The 20,390-nt window shown below is 39.0% G+C and overlaps 1 protein-coding gene and 1 long non-coding RNA gene across 5 annotated transcripts; one reads left to right on the top strand and one right to left on the bottom strand.

The window, feature by feature from the left end:
• Nucleotides 1–1,029: 1,029 nt before the first annotated feature.
• LOC145430268 (uncharacterized) lies at nt 1,030–2,318 on the bottom strand. The gene is made up of 2 exons (XR_013910730.1): nt 1,949–2,318; nt 1,030–1,180 (listed from the first exon to the last, which is right to left on the bottom strand). It is a non-coding gene; the product is annotated as an uncharacterized LOC145430268 (long non-coding RNA).
• A 6,360-nt stretch (nt 2,319–8,678) lies between these two features.
• On the top strand, nt 8,679–20,318 carry tlx2 (T cell leukemia homeobox 2). 4 transcript variants are annotated; one of them, XM_026183369.2, is made up of 5 exons: nt 8,679–9,892; nt 15,968–16,180; nt 16,766–17,003; nt 19,264–19,444; nt 19,925–20,318. In XM_026183369.2, the coding sequence occupies exons 1-5, from the start codon at nt 9,382–9,384 to the stop codon at nt 19,934–19,936; spliced, it is 1,155 nt and encodes a 384-aa protein (XP_026039154.2). In that variant the 5' UTR covers nt 8,679–9,381; the 3' UTR covers nt 19,937–20,318. The 4 variants fall into 4 exon arrangements, with proteins under 4 accessions (XP_026039154.2, XP_080161112.1, XP_026039146.2 ...); XM_080304986.1 differs by lacking the exon at nt 15,968–16,180; XM_026183361.2 differs by lacking the exon at nt 19,925–20,318 and having other exon boundaries at nt 19,264–19,604.
• Nucleotides 20,319–20,390: the final 72 nt, after the last annotated feature.

Below are 20,390 nucleotides of genomic sequence, written 5' to 3'. Positions count from 1 at the left end.
TTCTAGGTTAGGTAGGTTTAGGTTAATTTTTCACGTTAACTCAAATTATTTTGTGGCGAGGGGAAAAAAACAAGACGTGAGTGAGCTTACATTTAAATTAAACAATAAAAAACAAGTGACGGATAAAATTAAAAATCTGTAAATAATCTGTAAATAATCTGTAAATAATCTAAAGGCGATGAAAGCGAATTAGTATATCTTATGTTGCTATAATGTTAATATGAAATAATCCATTGATAAGAAGATATGTGCAACTGGAAGCTAACGGGTAAACAAAGAAAATGTACATTCATCAAAAGCAAAACACTCTTGGTCACCACTTGGTCACAGCAGTATAAATATTTTTAAGCCATAATGACATGTCCATCCTCCATTGCATCCCAGCATATCATTCATATTGACTTTTATTGTGAGGCAGATGTCGCCCTCCTCACCCTCCGCCCCTCCTCTTTCTCCCTTACTCTCTCTCCAGAATCGCCCCGGGTCTTTCGCCTACCCGCTGCCCGGGGATGGGGAGGCTGTGCTCGGCCCTGACAGGCGGCTGGTGGCTCTTCAATGCGGCGGCGGAAATTAAATTACCGCTCCTGTTGCCCGCTTTGTAAACAAGACAAAAGCCAATGATACGGCCAATTACACTTAAATACGACGCATGTGTACAACAGGCTCTCCGAGCAGTCGGGATTTGGACTGTAGACTCAGGGAATGAAGGGGACGACAAACAACCTCTGTCCAGTTTGTTTATCACGTTTGATCCTGGTTGTCCTGCAGAGATTCGTCACGTTTTTGTGGCCAAATATTATCTTTTATTTATATATCTGTGTGTGTGTGTGTGTGTGTGTGTGTGTGTGTGTGTGTGTGTGTGTGTGTGTGTGTGTGTGTGTGTGTGTGTGTGTGTGCTAACTGCAAAATTAGCATTCAGGAAAAACACGTATTTCTATCCTCCCATTAAAAAAGAATCTAAAGTGTAAAATGTAAATCTTAATTTTTCCCCACAGTACCTGCATTATTATTAATCCATCTAATCAAATATAATTTCAAATAATTTATTTAAGGGGGAAAAAAACATAATTAGTCAATTAAAAAGATGCTCCGTTTTATATAGGTTCACTGGAGAAGTGGAAAGAAGTCTTCTCGTACATCTTGTAGCAGCTCACGTGGAAATTGCAGATTTCTGTTACTCCTGCACACAAAAAATAAAATTAAAAAAATAATAATAACAAAAACTTTATCGGTTTTACTGAGTGAATATGATCACATTTACAAAAAATTACAGGTAGGTAATAATAATTTTATAAATATGTAATCTTGCGGCTTTGTTCTTCTTTTTTTTCTGTTCTTCTGCTTAAACCTGTAAATATCGAATCCTAATTCAAAATCCTAATTTTCTTTCCTCCCGAAAAAACCTCCACCAACTCTGCCCTCACAGTCTCACAATAAAGCTTCGATGAAAATGGCGATCAGAGTAAATAAAATAGATGGTCTTTATCAAAGTAAATTAGATTCACCTAAATAGTTCACCGGAGGGGCAGAGCAGTTCCTGTAATTCACTTTAAGGTTCACCAACTTACTCAATAAAACCCTGGCTAGGAATCTAACTGATGTCTAATCGATAGGTTTATCTGAGGCAAACAGCTGAGAAGGGCAAAATGAATCGGTTTGCATTTAAAAGGAAAGGAGAAAAAGATAAACTCAAGAAATCTGACGTCCAGTAATGAAATGATCGCTTCTATTTTACCTTTTTAGGGGTCGATTTTTTTTTCATAAAAACTTAGAGATTAAATACAGTTTATCCTTTTAAAATAAATACATGTATCACAACAATAAAAACAATGACAACAACAACAACAACAACAACAACAACAACAACAACAACAACAACAACAATAATAATAATAATAATAATAATAATAATAATAATAATAATAATAATAATAATAATAATAATTACCCGATTCTTTTTTTAGGCCTAGTGCAGAAACATGACATCCCTCCATCCTCCCAGTCCCATGCCTGTATTTCAGCGGTTTCTCATCTCTTTTTTCACTGGTTTTACTCCCCTCTTCCTCCCCTCCTCCTCTCCATTCAGTCCAGTTGAGTCGTCTGATAGGGGCATGAGGCGCCAGGTTTTCCCCTGAGGGAGGCGAAGAGTCAAGGACTGAACCCTCCAAATGCAGAATAATGTAATCCTACACTCTCAACAAAAAGGGTTCCACGTACATGACGGTTCTTTATGGGTTCTGTGATTTGTAGCAGAACACTGGTGGCGCTGCACTCTACATGCTGATGTTGTTTCTTGAGTCGCTGAGTCTTGTTTGTCTACACTCGATAAAAGGCTCAACACCATGAAGGTTGATGGCTACAGCAACACGAGGAGGGTCACTAGTGATTATAGGTGTCGTTCCTATGGCAGAAAATGGGATTTTGAATTTTTGAAAACTGGGGATGTGGCGAAATCAGTGCTCAGCAAAAAAACCCAACACAACCTGCAGATTGCAAACACAACTTAACGATATTACCAAAACAGAAAATGAAAGTGATTTTCGTGTGAGTAAACAACCCTGGCTGCCAAAAGTAAAACCTGTCACTGTCTGGAACCAGTGAAAAGTTTGAACAATCTAATACTGTAGAGGTTCAATTTTACTAAGTAGAATGATTGTTTTATATTTCTAAAAAACAACAACAACAACAACAACAACAACAACAACTTTATAGCTCTTAGCTTTAATAGAGACATATTTAATCCAGTTAGATATCCTGGAAAATAAATTTAAGAAAATATAAGCAGTTGCATTCATCTACTTTGATTAATACTTCTGTCACAGCTCATGGAGCCAAGAGGACTTCTCAGTTCATGCATTTTATATAAAAAAAAAACCTTAATATGTACCATCTTTTAGACAGTAAAGTCAATACGTTATAATTCTCCATGTATCAAGTGGGCATGAGTGCAAAAACAAGTCCACAGAAAACCTGAAATATTTTTCTATGAAATTCTTCTGCTTCTCTGTTTCTATGAGGCTCCTGTAAGTGTTTGGAAAAAAGCACAAGTACATTACCCTCTTCAAGCCTGAATTCTACACCTTCAGTACCGTCTGCGGATCACAGCATAGTTATTGCACCACAGTTTTGTAACTGGAGAGTGACATGATTCAGGGTTCTATGGGTATATCCTATTCTTGTGGCTTTTTGCTTCTTCTTTTATGTCCAAAGACTTTGACTCAAGACACCAGGGTTTGTGCCCCACGTGGAACCAATATTTTTACACTTTGTTTCCTAAGATTTAACAACTTATTTTTACTTTTCAGTTTTTGGCTGCATTAAGGCACTATAATTAATAGCTATATTTTGAAAAAAAATCTTAGACTTACTTACAGACATTTTTACATAATTCCACATTTTTGGAAACCTTTATTTTCAAGGTCACCAGTGTGACGAGCTCGAAATTGGTGCAGACATGCAAGATTTCAACAAGTTCCATTAGCGTATTTCCATACTTCCCATCCACTGTCTATTTAGTCATGCAAGGCAATGCTTTCAGAGAGACTGATTATTAAGTTAGCTGATACTTAATTCCATACAGTCAAAGTCAAGCCTGAGGTCAAGGATAAGTGGTGTCAGGTCAGATTTGCTACCCTTTGGAAACTCACACAAAACTGTCAAACGAACTATTTTTGATCTAAAATGAAAAGAGATGGAACAGCACAAGGCTAACCTCTTGTTTCTTGTCTTCAGAAACCCATTTCTTTAAACTATTTCTAGATAGGAAGTTGTCATATCAAAGAAGGTTTTCAAATATCCGACCATGTTGGTGTGGTTTAAAATTTGTGGGCACACAGCAGCCAAGTGTTAGCAGGCATTTGTCCAAGAATGTACCTACGCACAAGTAACTTTTACTTTGAATGTACTCTGGGCTGAAAAAGATCAATTTCTGTCCATGTATACACAAATTTGTATACTTTGAATTGCAATAAAACAAGGCTCCTGGCAGCACAAAATACTCTAGCTGTTATATATTTCTAGATACTTTCAGAGATCATTAAGGTGCTAGCATTGAGGCCAAATATGATTTTTGTGCAGGTGTCCATTTATTTATCTCGCTACCTGGAGAAAAGACTCTGGGAACTAAACCCACTCAAAGGCTACCAAGACACCCTTGCCTGTAGTCTTGCTATGAATCAGAAATCTGTAAATGTGCCTAAGCTGATCACTGATATGGCTTGAACTGTAAAGGTAAGGGCAACAGCAGAATTCACCACCAAACGTAAAGCAAATACAGACAAATCAGACAAATATACTTGTATTAAGTAACTGTGAAAAGGCTTTTGTAGAAGAACTCATGTTCTTCTCACAGACAACAAAACGTGCCGTGGTAATGCTATGTGTTTCCAATAAACATGTGGTATTGAACTTTTGAGTTTATTAAAATTCATGGGTATTTTATAATGATATTTTTAGGTCTTTGGAACAGTGCATTTTAATTTTTAACTTGATGCATGGATGAGTCCTTTAACAGTTGGACTTTGTTATTTTTTCTAGGTGTGTCTCCTCTGAATTTCAACCTAATAGCAACAGAGAACCAAACAAAACTGGGAAGAGAAGAGCATATAACTTGGCAGGTAGACATCCATTATGAGATGCCTGTGTTTGTCCTTAGTGAATTTTTCCTGTGTTAACTGCAGGTTTTGTGTGTGTGGTGTCAACTAGGCAGGAAGATGTTCACAATTATCAACGTGCTCTCTAATTTTTCTTAGTTTTGTTGTTTTTTGTTGTTTTATGGAAAAATGAAGCCAACTTTAAGTGAATGGAGGGGTGTGGGTGGGGTTCTTTTGTACAAAAAAATCCATGGACAGTAAAAAAATTCATAGCACAATCTAAAGATACAAAGCCAGTGATACAAAATAATATTATTACAGAGAGTGAATCCTCCAGGCCACTTTTAAGAAAACAATATTTTACTCGAGTATTTCCATTCATTTCAGGGGGAAACGGTGAACTTTGCTGAAAGTTTTGTTGATGATTCACTGGGTAAAATTATACTTTTTTTTTTTAATTTAAGTAACATTGTGTCCAGTATTTAACATTAAGCTTTTTCTGTTTGGTGACTTTTATTTTGTCTTGTATTCCTTTCTTATCAACGTTCTGTTAATAAAACCCCTCAAGGATTACATATAAATAATAACTTAGAATAGGCCTGAACTGTGATCCCCTCAGTGCTGGAGAATTAGGCCAAATCCAGATTTATGACCGGCTGAAATGTATTGGAAAACGTTGAACACTTGCAGCACGGAAAGCTGGTTCGCATGCATCTTAGAGCATTATGTGAAAGATTACCTGTAACTAAAGTATACCGCTAGTTGTATATTATTATGAATTTGTAAGCCCAGAAGGAGATCTATACGGTCCTCTCCCAAAGCCCGAGCATCCTTTGGCTCTTTGCTTATACGTAACTTTGCCATTTGCGTCTTTTTTTATCATCCTCTTCTGTTCATTTTAATTTGGTGTGCAGCTCCCTCAGTCCCCCAAATGAGAGCTAAATCGGCCTATAGGTCACTAATATATCGGGGAGGCAACTGTGACAAATTCCTTTTGTCTCCGCTTTGCTGGTACTTTATTACCCAGACGAGCAACATGGCCTGGAGATAACGATTCATCACGCACAGCCGGCAACCATAGACAACGCCTTTGGGCAAAGTCAGCAAGGGGCTTTCATATTAAGAGAGAGTAGAGAGCATGCGTGCATGCGCACATGTGTTTGTGTGTGTTGGGATGTGCGTGTCTGAGTGTGTGTGTGTGTGTGTGTGTGTGTGTGTGTGTGTGTGTGTGTGTGTGCGTGCGATGGGGGGGGGGGGGGGTATCTTAATTGGCTATGGGGTTTTATTGCATTAGTAAAACTGCTGATTGCAAACCTGCACAGCATCATGTTGAGTTTACGTTTAAAACCTATAGATAAACCTCCTATGGGCCTATTATAGATTTTTATAATGACAAAACAAGTTCAGGGATCTTTATTCAAAAATCTACAATAATTTAAGACGTTCTGCAGGTGTAGCACATTGGAAGAAAAAACAGTCTCTTTTGGAAAACTGGGTAATTGCCACCGCAGATTCGCAGACTGGGAGATATATATAAGTGGGAAGTGTGGCCAGAGGAAGATGTTTTAACTCGCACTTGAAGCTAGAGAGAATATGGAGTCCACAGAGAACAGTCCCAACAGTGTTTCACAATGCGCTATGTCATGCGTCGATAAGATTTAGCAAGATATGGCTCAAAACCTGGTGCTTTGGATGTCAAAAGAAAATAAAATCCAGAGAATTAAAACAAATCAAAAAACCATTTAAAGGATTGAAAATAATAAAAAAAAGTATACAAGTAGAAGGAAACCCTGCTACAGGTCACAGGATAAGAAGTTGCTCGATCCATCTAAAGAGTCCCAAACTACACATTAGACATCAGATAAGTTTTAAAACCCCATCTTAACTCCCTGGTGTCTCATTATAATACGTTCATTTTACACGAGAGCTAATCATGGTGTGCAGTCTAAATTGTTGAGAATAATGAAACAAGACGCTTGGTGTCCTATTGAGCAGGCTCAGGTTGTCAAGCTCAATAAAGAGATCTCAGATATTACACCTACATTAGAGGTTTACACTTTAACTCTTTTGTTTAACATGATTATGTCTCTTAAAATCCTTCGGAAATGAGATGTCAAATAATCAATATAAATGTAAATGCTACTAATACTACTACTAATTACTATTATTATTATGATCTAATCGAAATATGCGATCTAACAGCTTCCCTCAGATCCCTCAAATTCCAAATGTTTTAGATTATAATCACTCAGAATTTGTGATAGGACGCATTCATCTAACGCTGACCCCACACACAAGTTGATCATCCTTTTAAAAGTCTGAATCTACATTACAGTGTTGCGCAACAATAGAGCAGTCGGCAATTTTAGATACAGTTCTGTAAATCGAGCATCAGTACATCAGATTTTCTATTTACTGGACATGGAAAAAATGGGATTCCCTGCATGCTCTGTATCCAAAAAGAAAAGAAATGTCACTTAAGGTGACGCCCAATCAGACATCACATCACAGCTGCTGACATCACCAACAGGGAGAGATGTGTTACCCCAAAGTGGCTTGCAAACATTATTTTCCGCCTTCCTGCCCATAGATCTTCCTGGTTTTGCATAAACGGCCAATTACCTTGTCAGTAAGCTGATCCGAGTCTCAGTGCATCCTCCCGTCCCTATTCATTTTATTGTAACGCACAAATATAAACAGGCCTAATAGCAGCTACACTCGCACCGGTCTCGTCCCGCACCGTTATTGATATGGCCTCGAATTCACACAATTGATTTTTATGCTTCCCTCTAGCCACCTTGTGCAGTTGAGAGATATCTTTATTCGCACAGAAAGTGAAATAAGTGCGTAATAAAACGGTGATATATTAAATTCGTTTTTCCCCGTGTCGCGCTTTTATTATGAGCCATTTTTCATTTTTATTGAATTGAGACCCGACTGATCCACGTCGTCGCTCCGGGCGGGGAAAGGTTAAATAATTTGTGCAAATCAGAAACGCCGCTTTTCACATTTGGCTTCTTGATATCTGTCCATCTGCTATTTATTTGTTTAATTCTATCTATCTATCTATCTATCTATCTATCTATCTATCTATCTATCTATCTATCTATCTATCTATCTATCTATCTATCTATCTATCTATCTATCTATCTATCTATCTATCTATCTATCTATCTTTGTGATCGTGTGTATTGGAATGAGACGATCAGCGCCTACAGTGATCACATCAAAATCTGAGATTTATGACTTCATTGTGCGCAAACGCGCAACAAGCACCTTTACACTTGCTCACAGTTTGTTGTTTCATTTAGGATAAATTGTACTGCTATCAGCTGCCATCAAATCAGCGGAGATACCACACAGCTCGCTGTCACTTCTTTTGATCTTCTGTCCGTTTCTACTGGTTAGAATATTGGTGAATAATGGATAAATGATGGTACCAACAAACTCTGGCGGAATATGTGTCACTGTGTATGCAGTTTAAGTGGCTTCGTGGATTACACATAAAGTAGGATTAATTGAAGAGTAAACTGTTGTTTTCCTTAAAGCGTCCCCTTGCTATTAAGTTCTGTTCCAAATCATGTCCAGCAGCAGTTTTCCTTGGGGAAAGAATAAAATCCTAACAGAGAGCACTGATTTGAAAACCTTGGTCATAACATAAAGATAATGATTATCAGACCATTTGCTGTCATAAACTCACCAAAGCTCATAATGTTATTGTGGGAAATGTTTACATAAATCTTTAGTTTATGTTCACAGACAGCAATGTTCTTTTTTTTTGTCCTGTGATTTTGTCCCCCACTGTTGTTCAATTTTGATTTTTGTTAAATAATTTACTTTCTTAAAACTGAAAAAATATTATCATTCCTGAAGACCTAGCATAGTTCTCAAATCTCTGATACGTAGAGGAGCATTAAGGTGAAAGTAGCCACTTGACGCGGGCCTCAGTTCCACTAAATGCACGAAACCTTGCATTTGAAACCAGAAGAGCTGAATAAAAAATAAAAAGCTGCGGTTTCTTTAAGACATCCGAGCAAAACAACTGTCCTACCGAGGAGGAGGGAGGGAAGAAGAGAGGGAGGGAAGGAGGGTTGGCTGGAGGACCGAATGGCAGCTTTTACGCAGAGGGTAGTCTCACCTGCTGAAACGCAGCACTACAGAGCACTCTTCCGCGCTCCCCTCCAATTAATAAACACGCCTGCGAGGTCAGCGCTTCGTTTCGCTTCTTCGGGGTTGTTTTGTTTTGTCTTCAGCTCCATTTTGATGCGACGAGCTTTGGTTATCCTATCGTGACCCCAGCGTATGGATCGTCTTTGCCCGAGTAGGCGAACAAAGCGCATCAAGTCTCTCCAGAGAGGTGCCTCCCCCCAAAATCTCGGATTTTTCTCAGTAAGTAGGCTACTCGGGATAGCCATTTGGCATTTATCGGCTGTTTTTCTTGTTGTAAAGCTGCCTTGTATCTAATTCACTTGGAAAGAACTCGCTATTAAAGATGGATACGGTATTTCTTAGTCCGACGGATAGGCATTTAATTTAGGGAACACCCGATCCCACTGTTGGACAAAAAATAATGGGAAGATTTTGGATAGCGCTGGACACCTTATTGGTTTCCTGGGAGTAGAACAGGCCCGTGTCGATGCTCGAAAGCAAAAAAAAAAAAAAAAAAAAAAAGCTCACCACTGCAGACTACATCCAAATACTTCATTTCCAAAGGCGTGAATTGCTATATGTCAAAAACACATCCGTGCGCTGATAAAATATACTGACAAGCACATTAAGAACAAAAACTATGGAGCACACTGGGATCGAGGAGGTGAACCAGACGCACCAGCAGCAGCATGAACCCATCAGCTTCGGCATCGACCAGATCCTCAACAGCTCGGACCAGTCCAGCGGCTGCATGCTCCCTAACCGGACCGGTGACCCGGATTACGCGCTGGCCTCTAATGTCTACAGCAATGGGTACAACAGCGTCTACAACCCGGCCTGCTCCATGGCAGCAGCGGCGGGTTTAGCCGGCTCCTATAATGTCAACATGAACATGAACGTCAGTATGAACATGAACGTTAACGTGAACTCTGGAGGTGCAGGTGGGGTAATTCGGGTGCCGGCGCACAGGCCCATGCCGCCTCCGCCACCGCCACCCGCCGCTGCTGCTCCTCATCCACCCCCATCGACGCATCCACCGGGCATCGGACCCGGCATCCCCTCGATGCCGGGGATGGGAATGGGGAATGCAGCAAACTTCACATTTCCGTGGATGGAAAGCAGCAGAAGATTCGCCAAGGACAGATTAACAGGTAAAGAATAAATCTTATCCTGGTCCCACAACACTTGTAGTTTAATGTTTTTCATGAACACAGACATAGTAGGTCAGAAAGCAAGACCTCGTTATTTACCACCAAAAAAGTGAATATTTTCCTCACAGCCACTAAAGAGGAAATTATGAATTTACTAACACTTGTGTTGAAAACAACCCCCGACCGACGAAGCGTGAAGTGGGCCTATAATGGCTCAACAAAGTGGCGCTGATGATTTCATCTTTAGGTTGTAATCTATAACGAATCATATATGCGCACACAGTCAGTTTTATTATGCTGGAAGGGCAGCCTGATAAACGAGTGGAGAAATTGACTCGGACATGCTGATGAATCAGTATTGGACCATCACTCTCCATTTACAGCGGATGACGGATAACGACGTCCCCCGTTTTTTCATGAGGATGAATGATTTTTTCCCCCCTCTCCCGGAGAGCCAATTGAGAAAGCAAGATGAGTCACCGTAGTAACAATATATGACATGTTAAATTCTAAACAAGAATGTATTATTATTATTATTATTATTATTATTATTATTATTATTATTATTATTATTTGAACTGAGTAAATTAGGCTATAATTGGACAACAGCTACAATATTGCTTGCAGACTTACTCTAGCAGACTATATGTAGACTTCAGTGGGGTTTTTTTTTTTAATTTGTAGTTTTTATTTCCAATTTTACTTCTTTCAGAACCAGCTGCTTTTATTTTTTTTCCTTAAAAATGAAATTCACCGAAGTCGATTTTTGTGCCATTTGGGCTTTTAATACCCACGATGAGTTACATAATTCCTGCCTATGTTTTTTATTCAGGTGTCTGCAAACACATGCAGCCATTTTTGTTCCCAAAACCCCACACGCCCTTCAACACTATCAGAATCACATGCTACTTAAAGGCTGACATCGTTTTTTTATTTGTTTCCTTCTCAATCCAAAATGAGATATTTGCTTTACTTAATTAAATATTATATGTATGCTTATTTAAATAATGAAATGTAATGCAATTGAAGATAAGTTCTTTTCTAGTATAACGACTATATATTGTTTATAATAAATTATATGAAAAACATACGAAAGATAATTCTCAGTGAGAAAATGGTAAAAAAAAAACCGATTGCCAATAAAATTTTAATGGAATATGCTGAGATAGGTAAACGTATTTCATAAAAACGATTTCTGCGTTCTCTGTTTTCTTTTTTTGGGTGGGGGAGGGGTGGTTCAGCTTATATTTTTCTCATGACCTCATTGCTATAAAGGAAGAACATCATGGATTTGCGCGCGCACGCCCCCTCCTCTCCATGCATTAAATATTCACTCTTCAGTTCTTTCTACCTGATTAATTATTAAATACCGGGGGACGATATGTCATCTGCAAAAAGATACAGTGTAAATAGGCTTATCAATTTTACTCATAGTCACCGAGGGCCCCTCGTTTAATTTCTCTCAGCTTTGTGTCGCTGTAATTATTTCACAGCTTATATCTTTCCTCTGTATTGATCAGCCAAAGATCACCAGCAGCAGGAACAGCTACAGCAGCAGCTACAGTAGCACTATCCACACATACACACACACACGCGCGCGCGCAGACACACACACACATTCAGATATACACACACAAACACTCCAGATTTAGCCTGCTCTGTTTCCTATAAAAGGCCGTAAATCAAATGGACTATCATCTATCCTGATGGGTAGAGCACCGTTTTAAATGTTTCTCCTTGTTTCTTGTTTTTCCTTTTCGCCTTCCAAGTTGAAACCGGAGGAGAAAAACGGTCCCGTGCAGATTTAAACAGCTAAACATGTTGCCAAATGCTTCCAGCTCTGGCATTCATGGCAGGATTTCTTTCTTTTTTTTCTTGCAGAGATGTAAACGAAACCTGTTAACTTCGACAATAGATTCTCATTTTTCACGCCGGGATGCCTCCCACATGGCACAAACTCGTGTTATTAATCACAGTAAGCTGAATTGGACTGTCGCAAAAGATTTACGGGTTATAGGGGCATCATTTATCCATCTGTAAAGATACACTTCATGTAGCCTACTGATGTATCCTTGGTGGTCACCCACTCCTCTGTGTATTCACTCAGCGCTTACAGGCCTAAAATGTTGTGCGTCAGGCTATTTTATTGCAACTAATTTATGTGTTATTTTATTTTTATTTATTTCTGAAGGACGAGTGAAGAATTAAAATAAGTTCACCAGGGTTAGCTAGCTGCTATTTTCCATCTGCTGTTCCTGAACATGTAGGCAAAAATCAACCAGAGAAGAATAAAATCATACATAAAGCCGCACCGTGCGTAAAAGTACACACGCACAACTATAGCAGCAACAGCATCAGTAGTAGTCGGAGGCTAACAGTAGCCACCTTTATTTTTCAATGTACTCTGCTCAAAAAAATAAACAAACCCGTCTATATACGGGTTCAAGATTTATTTGTAATGTTATTTTTTTCACATTATTATTTTTTTTACGTCAGAAACGAATTAAAAAATAATACATTAATAACATAAAACATAGCACAATAATATGTAATGAAAATTAAGACTAGTTAGTAACTGAAGAAAAATATAATGGATAGTGAAATGAAAATTGGGCTTTACAGCACAAAATGTCAAGTAAAATATGTACTAATTTTAAGAAACCAAGCCTTTTACCACTAGTGATTACTACTACTACTACTAATAATAATAATCTAACAGAAATTTGTCATCTTTGATGAAGGATCAAAGTACATAATAATATGTTCTTTGAATTGTTTGGACATTTTGACAATAAACAGAGCAATAATACAGCGTCTTTCACTGTAGACCACCTAACAGAAATAAAAGAAATATAATTAAAGCGCCTTTTCTCTCCTGTATATCTGTGTCTGGGTGTAAATGGCAGCAGTGCCGAAAAAAATATGATTTTATTTCAGAGCTGAACCCGCTCCTGCCCTTTTGCTTCCACGCTGGCCTGATTTTCCGTGTGACAAAAGACAGTATCCCTGCTTTTTGTTGCGTATAGTGTAATAAATAGCAATATATGTTCATGTTATATTTCAATATCCCCTTTAGAATCCTTCACGGATATATTTATTAGATTGCTACAAAGGTAATATCCGCCGTGGGGACGGGAGGCGCTGTCACCGGGAAGTGTTATTAAGTATAAGTGGTTTTATTATGGCAAACATATTCTCCACGGTAGCATTTTATTTTTTGATATGCTTATGCTAAATTGTGTTATCCAGGCAACAGATTTAGCATTCGCACCCATTTTCTTTTCCATTTGATGAAGAGGGGGAACAAAATGTGCAATGTGTTTTGCAGCATTTATTTTTGGTTGCTGGTGATTCTTTTCATTTTCTTTGTTTCATGGGAACACTTACATGATCGCTTTTTTGTTGGGGATAATGGCCACATACAGACTGCTTAACTGTTTTCCGAGCTATAGGAAAACAATTAATTATTAGAAAAATAATTATGTTTTACAGCTTTATTTAATAACTCATTTCCTAATTGTGGAAGCTCTAAGCTCGTGGGACCTATTATACCCTTACATTTGGAATCTGTACAGGAGTGGTATTCTTCTCCAGATACAAATTACTGCCATCAGTATTTCTGATATATTTCAGATTTATAAAATTTTGACTAGTATATTTGTTATTCCATATGGCTTTAATTTTTGGTACTATTATTTGTAACATATTACTTATAATCCAGTTACATCCAGCTAGTTTACACTGACTGTCTCTAAACTAACCGACTCACTGATGCAATTGAGCAAGGGCATTCTTAATTGGTTTGGCTTAAAATCCAGCACATTGCATAATTCATTTTGATTCTATACTGCAGTTCACAGTCTCGATAATTATAGTAATGAATAAACCTGAAGGCATATGGAGTAAAACCAAAGAAAAAAAAAGCATTAAACATGTCTGGTGGGGTATCACACCACTGGATCATATATTTATCAGGATTTTGCACACTGTAAAGCAAAGCCTTGCTGTACTTGTCAGGTCTAAAGGGTGCTGCTGCATGTTAGGTTGCCTCTGAACGTGCTTGTATGTGCCTGGCCCATTACTTAGCCCACAGATGGCCTGAAATAGCCATCTAATGCTGTATTAGTTAGCCAGACCTGCCGCTGGGAGCAACAACAGGCACGCTTGCTTTCTCTGTGGGACCCATAAAGCTCCAAATAGATTTGGGCAATGACACAAAAAGCAAAAATGATATGTTGCTTAACATATGTGCTGTACATTTAAGACTCCACTTTAAAGTTACTGTAAGAATGTGGCTTTACAGGAGATTTAGAAACACACTATGAAGTCCAATAAGGGCCGTATAATTCAGTATTAAGGACTGTGGAGGTGCTCCAGTCCATTGTGAGCACCTATAGTAGTGTTATAGAAATATCTTGGGGATTTTGTCATTAGAAACTCGTGATTAAATACTACAGATGCCGGTCTAAGTCCCAAAAGGAATATTGGAGGGGTACAATTACCATTTTTTATTATTATTGAGCATCAGAGCAGCACATAACGTGAAATTGTTATAAGAATATTAACATAGAAGATTAAAAATAATAATGAGAGGGAACGAAGAGGTCATGGTCACTATAAATCCATGCGAAAGCCAATAACTGTAGCACATTTTCACTTCAGACACTAAATCTGTGCTACTAATTTGCACTTACGTGATGTTAACTTTATGTGACCTACCGTAACAGTGCATAGTAGCTATTCATCTTTACTTTACAAATCATTTGTTTGTGTACGCTTCAATTTGCCACTCATGTTCAGCACCATCAGGGGACGTTGGCGGCTCCCTTGAAATGACTGCCAAGTGCGTAATAACTTCATGTTCTATTTTACATCCAAATTGTCATCGTCTGTATAGCAAATGAATTTTCAAGTCGCTGAAAACTCTGAGAACAGCAGCAGCAGGAGGAGCAGCAGCAGGAGCAGCACGTAACCCTGAGGGGACACCTATGCAGATGTTTTCATATTCATTTTGGCTCCTGGTGAGCTTTTCTGACAAAACAAAAACAAATAAACACCCTGTAAGACAGCAGGCAAAACAGCTTGCTGGGGACGGATGACATAGAGATAGAGAGAGAAGGAGAGAAGACAGAAAGTATTTTTTTTTCTCTTTTCTTCTGCTGATTTCCATTCAGAATGAGAATGTGGCCTGGGAGTGGATCTATGGCCAACGATCTCATTACATTTATCGATCTTCTGTTTACCCATGGCTGACAAAATAGACAGGATTCATAGATATTTTATGATGCAAGAAGATAACTTGTTATTAATACCCGGCAGTTGAAAAAGAACCACGAGGCACTGAGGCAGAGAGTGAAGAAAAACACAATGTACACCCTTACAGTGCAAAACTGCAGTTTATATTTTTGAGAAGGAACAGTGACTAAGCGACAAGAGACAAAGTAAGACAATACAACAATACTTTGAAATAGCATTTATTATAAAGTGTCTATATTCTAAATAGTAATGCGTGTAAAGTTTATGACAGCCTATTCTGCAAAAAATGATGTCACTGTGCAAGAAGTTACACAATTGCAAATTGAGGTTATTGCTTGAGTTGTAATGACACACGCTTCATGTTTGTGCTCCAAGACATTTTGCAAATATCAAATATTTTTTAAATGCAATTATTGTGATGAAAAAAGACCCACCAAAATCTACTTTCCTTCAGAAATTGTGTTTTGTTAGGCTTACAATTATATTATGTAGGTCTGTGAATAGTACTTATGGAGCTTCATCACATTGTCAGAGAATGACCTTGGCTGTAGGTTTTTGATTGGTCAGCCAGGGCTTGATTTATCTGTGTAATCCTGCTAGATGTCACTTATTTTTTTTTCTGAATGGCATATATCTCATTTCTTAGCTAAAGATCTCCAAATGCTAACTTAAGAGACTAGAAGCAAATGGCATTAAAGTAGACTCTGTTCATCATTTAGGCCCCTTCATGTGATTAGCTGCTATGCGTCGGTGCCCGCCCGGCGGCAGCTGCTGCTGTGCTCCAGATGCGGGACCTCACTGTGTCTCCCTTTCCTTTAGGGGAGCAGGCAGAGGAGAGCCGAGCTGGAGAGGCCACAGGGGGGCCGGGGGCCACCGGATCCCTCTGTCCTCTCCCCAAGGGAGACATCGGCAGGGTCCCTGTCTGGAGCACGGTGGAGACATTAGCCAAATGTTATTACCCCGAGCTTGCCCACCTGCGAGACGGCAATGGCCTTCTAGCAGACTATCCTTTTCCAAAGGGTGCTTGCCCAGGTGAGTCACCCCCTCTCCCCCACCAAAAAACCTCACCTGTAGCTAATTGTTAAGAGCCACCATTGTGTGCCACCAGAAAGTATAAACTGGATTTAAAACAGCATTTGAAATCTTAATATGCGTCAGTATTTTTCACGTCTTTATCCTCTAGCACTTTAAATTTTGAAGTGATAATTCACATACCATTTTTCTACTTCTGCCTCAATTACTTTTTCCTTGGATTTTCTGTTTGCACATCTCAGCGTGCTCTTCAGAAATGGAAAATGTGGCAGTGACGTTATCTTCTTCAGTTGGCAGCTTCTAGGCCATCTCTTAAGACTCCCCAAACATCATAGCTTTTTTTTTTCAGTTAGCAGCAAATGAACAATAATTTTTATCTTACCAAGGAATGGAAAGCTAGCTAGGTTTATGAGTCTATAGAAATAAATCCTCAGGGGAAATGCATTTATAATTCAGAAGAACAGGTCACTCCAGCTTAGAAATGGAAATAAGTAACCAATCAAGCATTCATGTTAAATCTCTAGAATTTTACAAATTTAAAACACTCATCAGACAAATTAATCCTCTTTTTCCTCCCTCTTTCAGCTGCCCTCTCACCCTTTTCTGTGACCCGTCGAATCGGCCACCCGTACCAGAACCGGACGCCACCTAAGAGGAAAAAGCCTCGCACCTCCTTCAGCCGGGTGCAGATCTGTGAGCTTGAGAAACGTTTTCACCGACAGAAGTACCTGGCATCGGCCGAGCGTGCCACCCTGGCTAAGGCGCTGAAGATGACGGATGCACAAGTTAAGACCTGGTTTCAAAACAGGCGGACAAAATGGCGGTAAGATTGCAGCAGGGTGTTATTGGATGCTAAAGTAACATAGTTCTCCGTTCTACGTGTCACGTCTTGCTCTTTTTTTGCATCCCACTATATACTTAAGCAAAACAAACAGGCCTTGATGGTTTTTGACTTCATTAGGACAGGATGTTTGCGCAGAATTACAAATCTTCTTGTCCCACAAACTGACATTACAGAATGTGTCTCTGTTTTACACTTGCGTCCAAAAATGTTTACTGGTGTCTTACTTTGAAGACAAGTAAAATGGCCCACATTGCATTGAAGGAGTTGTACAACACTTATTTTGCTTAGCTTAGCTGCCAGTTGAGGCCAGTTCACTTGACCAAGCACAATTACTCCTGAGCCTCCTGAAAGGCCTTTTAGAAACCTGCTGTCCAAAGCAATACTGAAACACTCACAGGAGGAATTGACTGCCGAGTCCATGAAAAAAACACACACTCATTCACTTCATTCTAACTGTTGTTTATAGCCATTTGAAAGTAAATGAGTAGGAAATCAAATTATGATGCCCTGCCCCTTGTTAAAGGAGCAGGATACATATTTCAAACGCATATTACACACAGCTAAATTACCTTAAGTCATTACCCTAAGGGTTTTTATGTGTAAATGGCTTTAAAGCTTTTTCGAATGATTTTCTATTTAAAAGTTAAAGAAAACAGTTAAAAATCACTGCCCTCTTTGTTGTAAATTAAAGTATAATATAGAATTTTGGTTTAAGGATGTTCATTTACATTTTCTTAAAAAAATGCATTTATAGAAGAAAAAAAACCTGCAGCAATCATGTCCTTAAGCCATAAAATGCTAATGCACAGTTTCCACTACAAAGTGCAGTAAAAATGAATTTGCTTAAAATAAACAGCAGACTGAACGGCATGTCACGAGTAACAAGGGAATTGGCTTAACTCGCTTTTCTGATTTCCTACTTTTGCTGAGATTTATGCCATTTCCCTGTAGTGTGCACCTGATAGGATGAGCATGAGGGATGTCTTTGTGTGACGACTACGCGAGTAACAAGAGGATGATCAAATCAACAGCCAGGGAATTAGATTATGATAATGCTGTTAACAATAATGTGTGGCTAATGGATGGAGGTTGGCGTGCTTGAAAGAGTGTTTTTAGAGGTGTGCTTATGCTGGTGATTTCTAGCTGCCATTTGTATTTTGCTTTATATTTTTAAGAGAATTGAACATTTATTACATGTTGTTTAACATATCATTTCCAAATGTCCGTAAATAAATCACCATGAATTATTCTGTTATGGTAATAAGAAATTTTCAAGACCGATAGAGTAAAATGTTCCACTGTTTATAGATATGCTTGCCTTTGTAAAGTAATTCAAGTAAATTGCCAAAAGTATTTACATTCACTATTTAAATTGAAATAGAAGTGTAATTTTTGTTGAGTACTAAAACACCAGTTCACTCTGGAGGTTTTCCAACATAAACGCTACAAAACAGGCTGTTTTTTTTAGGAAGACGCATGACTTTTCAATGCAGCAAATGTTGATATCAGCACAGCGCATATACAGGATGTGCGGAGTCGTTTCTTTGAAAAGAAAAGAAACAGATGCAACTTTTCACCTTGAGGCAGGAAGTGCTTTGTATGTCTTCCCCCTCTATTAGTCACGTTCCTTCAGCAACACCTGTCACTCATCTTGATCAGCTGTCGTGTAGCCAAAAGCAGAAGGAGTATCTGGCACAGGTGTAGTACAAAGACAGAAGAAAAAACAGGCAATTTGCAAATCCACATGATTTATTATGAAATTTGCAATCTCATCTGATCGCTAAAAGCTTTTTTTCCCCTTGATTCCTTTGACTTCTTTGATCAGTGGCTTTTTACTATATATATATGTCTCTATATATTTTTTTTTCTTGTTATTTTCAGGCATTGCAGCATATGATTGAAATTCTTCACCACCAGTACCAAAGACTGCCAGCTTTTTCTTGGTTTTGTCAATTAGAAATGACAATAAATGAGCCCTGGATATGCTAACTTATCCAGGAAAATTTTAACAGAAGCACCTAATACAGAATTGCAGATCTATTCTACATATGGTGTCTGTTTAAAAAGTAAAGAAAGAAGGAGGGAGAGAATCCCACTGTTTCTTTATTAAAGCATAGCACACTGCTAAAACGCTCTGGCACGTGGTACAAGTCGATACTGTGTACAATCGCCATAAAAAGAAACATTATATTGGTCTTAAATCCTCCTTTGCTCTCCTTTGTCTCCTCCTTTCACCCAGGAGACAGACTGCAGAGGAGAGGGAGGCTGAGAGGCAGCAGGCCAACCGGCTGATGCTGCAACTTCAGCAGGAAGCTTTCCAGAAGACGTTGAGCCAGCCACTGCAGCCGGACCCACTCTGCCTGCACAACTCCTCCCTCTACGCCCTGCAGAACCTGCAGCCCTGGGCAGAAGACAATAAGGTGACCTCCGTCACCTCTGTAGCATCTGTAGTGTGAGCGTGTGTGAGTGTGTGTGTGTTTAGAAGAGAAAGGGAGGGAAGGGGAGAAAACAGAATGTCTTGATCAAAGTGTCGTGAGTGTGAATGGACACAAGAGAGGAATTTCTTCCAAGACTGACATTCAAAAACTCAGAACCATTTTGGGATATCATAGATGCAGGATGCTTACTTTGGAAAAAAAATCAAATCAAATAATGGACAATGTGCTTATTCACTCATTGATCGTTACCAGCAACATGGTGGGGAAGAGTCTGTAGAGAGAAAGACACAGCTATCGGTTACTGACCAGACCTGCAAAACACTGTTTGCGGACTTCACAGCACAGGAGCCGCACTTACATTGATGTTTGTCAAAACTAAGCAAGTCTAAAACTGTTATCTTAAATATCTAAAGCATGTTGAGTAATTTCCTGCCTTACACCAAGTTTCCGCTCTCCCTTCAGCTGTCGGTCTAAAAGAGAAGAGGGCACTTTATCCCTAAGTGCCAGGAAACAAATGGACACCTCTGTACATGCCCAACTGTCAAGACTGTACCCTCTTTTGCCTCTGGATCCCTCACAAGGTGGCAGAGAGACTCTTTGCCAATAATGGCAAAAAGAGACCTCGTGTTTTCGCTTTTGACTTTGTAACAATGTAGTAAATGCATGTTTCAACCCTTTTCTGTGTGCACTCGGATGTACCATTGAAGTCAGCGGCTGCTAAGGTGGATCTCCTCCCCAACTGCAGTGTTCAAATGGTAGTGGATTGGTGAAAGCCCTGATCACGGATTCCTCATTATGTCGAATTTAAAGGTGTTTTATATTAAAAAATATTGTGACTTTTTGAAAAGATGACAAACCTCTCCGTTTTTCTTGCCTCTTATTGTCTTGTTGGGTTCCCTCACTCACTTCCTGTTGTTGTTTGTCACCA

Source organism: Astatotilapia calliptera, chromosome 2 (genome assembly GCF_964374335.1).
Source record: "Astatotilapia calliptera chromosome 2, fAstCal68.1, whole genome shotgun sequence".
Classification (NCBI taxonomy): Eukaryota; Metazoa; Chordata; class Actinopteri; order Cichliformes; family Cichlidae; genus Astatotilapia; species Astatotilapia calliptera.
Note: the sequence above shows the minus strand (reverse complement) of the source record. Positions and strands in the feature narration are given on the sequence as shown.

What these genes read in the sequence shown, in the direction of transcription:
- tlx2 (XM_026183361.2), top strand. Translation starts at nt 9,382, where the DNA reads ATGGAGCACACTGGGATCGAGGAGGTGAACCAGACGCACCAGCAGCAG. An exon ending in CGCCAAGGACAGATTAACAG is followed by an intron (nt 9,893 to 15,967) that starts GTAAAGAATAAA and finishes CCTTTCCTTTAG; the next exon opens with GGGAGCAGGCAGAGGAGAGC. An exon ending in AACAGGCGGACAAAATGGCG is followed by an intron (nt 17,004 to 19,263) that starts GTAAGATTGCAG and finishes CCTTTCACCCAG; the next exon opens with GAGACAGACTGCAGAGGAGA.